At 63.0% G+C, this 7,255-nt stretch overlaps 1 protein-coding gene across 1 annotated transcript in view; it reads left to right on the forward strand.

The window, feature by feature from the left end:
- Positions 1-422: 422 nt before the first annotated feature.
- Positions 423-7,255, forward strand: part of usf2l (upstream transcription factor 2, c-fos interacting-like) — an 11,164-nt gene continuing 4,331 nt past the window's right edge. The window contains exons 1-3 of the mRNA XM_086002462.1: positions 423-426; positions 4,515-4,609; positions 7,133-7,255. The exon at positions 7,133-7,255 is cut by the window's right edge and continues 6 nt beyond it. Of these exons, the coding sequence (XP_085858588.1) occupies positions 423-426; positions 4,515-4,609; positions 7,133-7,255 (222 nt within the window). The remainder of the gene's footprint in view (positions 427-4,514; positions 4,610-7,132) is intronic.

Genomic DNA, 7,255 nt, shown 5'->3' on the forward strand with positions numbered 1-7,255 from the left:
GAGGGGCGGAGCCGATCGATGGTGGGGGAGAAGGGGCGGAGCCGATCGATGGGGGGAAGAGGGGCGGAGCCGATCGATGGGGGAGAGGGGCGGAGCCGATCGATGGTGGGGGAGAGGGGCGGAGCCGATCGATGGGGGAGAGAGGGGGCGGAGCGATCCGATGGTGGGGGGAGAGGGCGGAGCCGATCGATTGGGGGGAGAGGGGGCGGAGCCGATCGATGGGGGGGGAGAGGGGCGGAGCCGATCGATGGGGGGGAGAGGGGCGGAGCCGATCGATGGGGGGAGAGGGGCGGAGGCCGATACGATGGGGGAGAGAGGGGCGGAGCCGATCGATGGTGGGGGGAGAGGGGCGGAGTGCCGATCGATGGGGGAGAGAGGGGCGGAGCCGATCGATGGTGGGGGGAGAGGGGCGGAGCCGATCGATGGGTGAGAGGGGCGGAGCCGATCGATGGGGGGAGAGGGCGGAGCCGATTGATGGGGGAGAGGGGCGGAGCCGATCGATGGTGGGGGGAGAGGGGCGGAGCCGATCGATTGGGGGGAGAGGGCGGAGCCGATCGATGGGGGAGAGGGGCGGAGCCGATCGATGGTGGGGGGAGAGAGGGGCGGAGCCGATCGATGGGGGGGAGAGGGGCGGAGCCGATCGATGGGGGGGGAGAGGGGCGGAGCGATCGATGGGGGGAGAGGGGCGGAGCCGATCGATGGGGGAGAGGGGCGGAGCGATCGATGGGAGAGGGGCGGAGCTGGGGCGGGGGAGAGGGGCGGAGCCGGGGGCGGGGGAGAGGGGGCGGAGGGGAGAGGGGCGGGGGAGAGGGGCGGAGCCGGAGGTGGAGAGGGGTGGGGGCGGGGGAGAGGGGCGGAGCCGGGGGGAGAGGGCAGAGCCGGAGAGGGAGAGGGCGGAGCCGGGGGGCAGAGGGGCGGGGGAGAGGGGCGGAGCCGGAGAGGGAGAGGGGCGGAGCCGGGGCGGGGGAGAGGGGCGGAGCTGGGAGGGGGAGAGGGGCGGAGCCGGGAGGGGGAGAGGGGCGGAGGGGGAGAGGGGCGGAGCCGGGGGCGGGGGAGAGGGGCGGAGATGGAGGGGGAGAGGGGCGGGGCGGGGGAGGGGGAGAGGGGCGGAGCCGGGGGCGGGGGAGAGGGACGGAGCCGGGGGGCGGGGGGAGAGGGACGGAGCCGGGAGAGGGGCGGGGGAGGGGGAGAGGGGCGGAGCCAGAGGGGGAGAGGGGCGGAGCCGGGGGCGGGGGAGAGGGGCGGAGCCGGGAGGGGGAGAGGGGCGGAGCCGGAGGGGGAGAGGGGCGGAGCCGGGAGGGGGAGAGGGACGGAGGGGGAGAGGGGCGGAGCCGGAGGGGGAGAGGGGCGGGGCGGGGGAGGGGGAGAGGGGCGGAGCCGGGAGGGGGAGAGGGACGGAGGGGGAGAGGGGCGGAGCCGGAGGGGGAGAGGGGCGGGGCGGGGGAGGGGGGAGAGGGGGCGGAGCCGGAGAGGGAGAGAGAACGCGTATTTCTCCAGAGCAGTGACACGGTTTTACAGGGGCTGGGGACAAGTGCGTTGGAACAAAGACAGATTCCCATTTCTCCAGCGCCTTTCATCACCTCAGGACGTCCCAAAGCGCTTCACAGCCAATGAAGGACTTTTTTTGAAGTGTGGTCACTGTTGTAATGTAGGAAACACGGCACCAAATTTGTGCACAGCAAGCTCCCACAGACAGCAATGTGATAATGAGCAGATCATCTGTTTTAGTGATGTTGGTTGAGGGATAAATATTGGCCCCAGGGACACCGGGGAGAACTCCCACTGCTCTTCTTCCAATAGTGGCCGTGGGATCTTTTACATCCACCCGAGGGAGCAGACGGGGCCTCGGTTTAACGTCTCATCTGAAAGACGGCCCCTCCGACAGTGCGGCGCTCCCTCAGTACTGCCCCTCCGACAGTGCGGCGCTCCCTCAGTACTGCCCCTCCGACAGTGCGGCGCTCCCTCAGTACTGCCCCTCCGACAGTGCGGCGCTCCCTCAGTACTGTCCCTCCGACAGTGCGGCGCTCCCCTCAGTACTGCTCCTCCGACAGTGCGGCACTCCCTCAGTACTGCCCCTCCGACAGTGCGGCGCTCCCTCAGTACTGCCCCTCCGACAGTGCGGCGCTCCCTCAGTACTGCCCCTCCGACAGTGCGCGCTCCCTCAGTACTGCCCCTCCGACAGTGCGGCACTCCCTCAGTACTGCCCCTCCGACAGTGCGGCGCTCCCTCAGTACTGCCCCTCCGACAGTGCGGCGCTCCCTCAGTACTGCCCCTCCGACAGTGTGGCGCTCCCTCAGTACTGCCCCTCCGACAGTGCGGCGTTACCTCAGCACTGACCCTCCGACAGTGCGGCGCTCCCTCAGTATCGCCCCTCCGACAGTGCGGCGCTCCCTCAGTACTGCCCTCCGACAGTGCGGCGCTCTCTTAGTACTGCCCTCCGACAGTGCGGCGCTCTCTTAGTACTGCCCCCCTGTAAATACTGACACACTCCCGGAGATTCCCCCTGTAAATACTGACACACTCCCGGGGACCCCCTGTAAATACTGACACACTCCCGGGGACCCCGTGCAAATACTGACACACTCCCGGGGACCCCGTGTAAATACTGACACACTCCCGGGGACCCCCTGTAAATACTGACACACTCCCGGGGACCCCGTGCAAATACTGACACACTCCCGGGGACCCCGTGTAAATACTGACACACTCCTGGGGACTCCCTGTAAATACTGACACACTCCCGGGGACTCCCTGTAAATACTGACACACTCCCGGGGACGCCTATAAATACTGACACACTCCCGGGGACCCCCTGTAAATACTGACACACTCCCGGGACTCCCTGTAAATACTGACACACTCCCGGAGACTCCCTGTAAATACTGACACACTCCCGGGGACCCCCTGTAAATACTGACACACTCCCCGGGACTCCCTGTAAATACTGACACACTCCCGGGGACCCCCTGTAAATACTGACACACTCCCGGAGACTCCCTGTAAATACTGACACACTCCCGGGACCCCCCTGTAAATACTGACACACTCCCGGGGACCCCCTGTAAATACTGACACACTCCCGGGGACACCCTGTAAATACTGACACACTCCCGGGGACTCCCTGTAAATACTGACACACTCCCGGGGACCCCCTGTAAATACTGACACACTCCCGGGGACTCCCTGTAAATACTGACACACACGCGGGGACCCCCTGTAAATACTGACACACTCCCGGGGACCCCCTGTAAATACTGACACACACGCGGGGACCCCCTGTAAATACTGACACACTCCCGGGACCCCCTGTAAATACTGACACACTCCCGGGGACCCCCTGTAAATACTGACACACTCCCGGGGACGCCCTGTAAATACTGACACACTCCCGGGGACTCCCTGTAAATACTGACACACTCCCGGGGACTCCCTGTAAATACCGACACACTCCCGGGGACCCCCTATAAATACTGACACACTCCCGGGGACGCCCTGTAAATACTGACACACTCCCGGGGACCCCCTGTAAATACTGACACACTCCCGGGACCCCCTGTAAATACTGACACACGCCCGGGGACCCCCTGTAAATACTGACACACTCCCGGGGACCCCCTGTAAATACTGACACACTCCCGGGGACTCCCCTGTAAATACTGACACACTCCCGGGGACCCCCTGTAAATACTGACACACTCCCGGGGACTCCCTGTAAATACTGACACACTCCCAGGGATTCCCCTGTAAACACTGACACACTCCCAGGGATTCCCCTGTAAACACTGACACACTCCCGGGGACCCCCTGTAAATACTGACACACTCCCGGGAACCCCCTGTAAATACTGACACACTCCCGGGAACCCCCTGTAAATACTGACACACTCCCGGGAACCCCCTGTAAATACTGACACACTCCCGGGCACCCCCTGTAAATACTGACACACTCCCGGGGAACCCCTGTAAATACAGACACACTCCCGGGGACCCCATGTAAATACTGACACACTCCCGGGGACCCCCTGTAAATACAGACACACTCCCGGGGACCCCTGTAAATACTGAAACACTCCCGGGGACTCCCTGTAAATACTGACACACTCCCGGGGACCCCCTGTAAATACAGACACACTCCCGGGGACCCCTGTAAATACTGAAAACACTCCCGGGGACCCCCTGTAAATACTGACACACTCCCGGGGACCCCCTGTAAATACAGACACACTCCCGGGGACCCCCTGTAAATACAGACACACTCCCGGGGACCCCCTGTAAATACAGACACACTCCCGGGGACCTCCTGTAAATACTGACACACTCCCGGGGACCCCCTGTAAATACTGACACACTCCCGGGGACTCCCTGTAAATACTGACACACTCCTTTGCCTGCACTAATAATCACGCGAACAGGTAAACGGTGTCGGGGGTGGTGGGTTTTGATGGGGAGCTGGGACAGCTGCGGATTTGGAAGAGCGAGGGGGTTTAAAGTCCATCTGTCTCTCTCGTCCTGTAGTGGAGAGGCGGCGCCGAGACAAAATCAACAACTGGATCGTGCAGCTCTCCAAGATCATCCCAGACTGCAACGCAGACAACACGAAAACAGGACAGGTGAGTCGCCCGAGGGAGCGGCGGGGCCGGGGGGTTGCGGAGAGGGAGAATCACAACGGGTTTCGTATTGGCACCCTTGACCTTTCACCTCGGCGGCCATTTTCTCGGTCAATTCTTGGCATTGCGGGCGCCCCTTCGCGGTCGCCATTTGTTGCCCATTCCTTCTGATGTAACAAAACTACTAGGCACTTGGTCTCGGTGTTAAACAAAGCTTTAATCAACTGTTTGACAACATGGTGGTCTAGTTGTGTCCTTCACTAGTTCCTGTAAAAGACTGTCCTGAGCAAGCTGGGCCCATGCCTGAGTATTTATACTCTCCCTGGACAGCGCCGCCCGCAGGCCGCCCAGTATTATTTCATAAGTCATTTCCACATGAATGGCTGATTCATGTCATCTTCTGGTGGCCTCTTTGAGAATTTGGTGACGGGAGGGGCTGGGTCGCCGCCTTCAACCGCTGTGTTCGAGACCAGCGTGAGTGGCCACCTCAGAGGGGCAGTTAATGGTCTCCCACGTTGGTATGTGGGACTGGAGTCACCTATAGGCCCGACCTGGGGATTATTGGTCAAGTGGGTGTGGCCCCCCCCCCCCCCCCCAATCGAGTTCGGCCCCCGGACCGGACCAGCTCACTCGGGGCAGCCTGGTCAGGGCGCGTCACGCTGGGGTACGGTCAGTGTGATACCAAGGCTGGGGCAGACCAGACGGGAGCTTAACTCCGCACCCAACCTCTCCCATTCCCCCAGCATGAAAGACAGACTCCCATTTCTCCAGCGCCTTTTCCCCACCTCAGGACGTCCCAAAGCGCTTCACAGCCAATGAAGGACTTTTTTTTTTGAAGTGTGGTCACTGTTGTAATGTGGGAAATGCGGCAGACAATTTCCGCACAGCAAGCTCCCACAGACAGCAATGTGATAAATGACCAGATCATCTGTTTTTTTAGTGATGTTGGTTGAGGGATAAATATTGGTCCCAGGACCCCGGCGAGAACTCCGCCCTGCTCTTCTTCCAAATAGTGGCTGTGCAATCTATTGTGTCCACCCGAGAGGGCAGACGGGGCGCTCAGTACTGCCCCTCCGACAGTGCGGCGCTCCCTCAGTACTGCCCCTCCGACAGTGTGGTGCTCCCTCAGTACTGCCCCTCCGACAGTGCGGCGCTCCCTCAGTACTGCCCCTCCGACAGTGCGGCGCTCCCTCAGTACTGCCCCTCCGACAGTGCGGTGCTCCCTCAGTACTGCCCCTCCGACAGTGCAGCCCTCCCTCAGTACTGCCCCTCCGACAGTGCGGCGCTCCCTCAGTACTGTCCCTCCGACAGTGCGGCGCTCCCTCAGTACTGCCCCTCCGACAGTGCGGCGCTCCCTCAGTACTGACCCTCTGACAGTGCGGCGCTCCCTCAGTACTGCCCCTCCGACAGTGCAGCACTCCCTCAGTACTGCCCCTCCGACAGTGCGGTGCTCCCTCAGTAATGCCCCTCCTACAGTGCGGCGCTCCCTCAGTACTGCCCCTCCGACAGTGCGGCGCTCCCTCAGTACTGCCCCTCCGACAGTGCGCCGCTCCCTCAGTACCGCCCCTCCGACAGTGCGGCGCTCCCTCAGTACTGCCCCTCAGACAGTGCGGCGCTCCCTCAGTACTGCCCCTCCGACAGTGCGGCGCTCCCTCAGTACTGACCCTCCGACAGTGCGGCGCTCCCTCAGTACCGCCCCTCCGACAGTGCGGCGCTCCCTCAGTACTGCCCCTCCGACAGTGCGGCGCTCCCTCAGTACTGCCCCTCCGACAGTGCGGCGCTCCCTCAGTACCGCCCCTCCGACAGTGCGGCGCTCCCTCAGTACTGCCCCTCCGACATTGCGCGCTCCCTCAGTACTGCCCCTCCGACAGTGCGGCGCTCCCTCAGTACTGACCCTCCGACAGTGCGGCGCTCCCTCAGTACTGACCCTCTGACAGTGCGGCGTTCCCTCAGTACTGCCCCTCCGACAGTGCGGCGCTCCCTCAGTACTGCCCCTCCGACAGTGCGGCGCTCCCTCAGTACTGACCCTCCGACAGTGCGGCGCTCCCTCAGTACTGACCCTCTGACAGTGCAGCGCTCCCTCAGTACTGCCCCTCCGACAGTGCGGCGCTCCCTCAGTACTGACCCTCCGACAGTGCGGCGCTCCCTCAGTACTGACCCTCTGACAGTGCGGCGCTCCCTCAGTACGGCCCCTCCAACAGTGCGGCGCTCCCTCAGTACTGCCCCTCCGACAGTGCGACCGGCGCTTCCTCAGTACTGCCCCTCCGACAGTGCAGCACTCCCTCAGTACTGCCCCTCCGACAGTACGGCGCTCCCTCAGTACTGCCCCTCCGATAGTGCGGCACTCCCTCAGTACTGCCCCTCCGACAGTACGGCGCTCCCTCAGTACTGACCCTCCGACGGGAATATTAAGGGTAGTGTGCCCTCCCCTTTAAGTGCGCCTGATCTCTGGGCGGGGAGTGCGGTTAAAGGGGTGGTCTGCGGGCTGGAATTCAAGCGGTGACTGGGTCCGGTCTCTCTCTCCAGAGTAAAGGCGGTATCCTGTCGAAGGCGTGCGATTACATCCGGGAACTCCGACAGACGAACCAGCGGATGCAGGAGAGTTTCAAAGACACAGAGAGACTGCAGCTCGACAATGAGATGTTACGG

The sequence above is a fragment of the Somniosus microcephalus genome, chromosome 12 (assembly GCF_052327205.1).
Source record: "Somniosus microcephalus isolate GS21.2 chromosome 12, FLI_Smic_1.0, whole genome shotgun sequence".
NCBI classification, from domain to species: domain Eukaryota; kingdom Metazoa; phylum Chordata; class Chondrichthyes; order Squaliformes; family Somniosidae; genus Somniosus; species Somniosus microcephalus.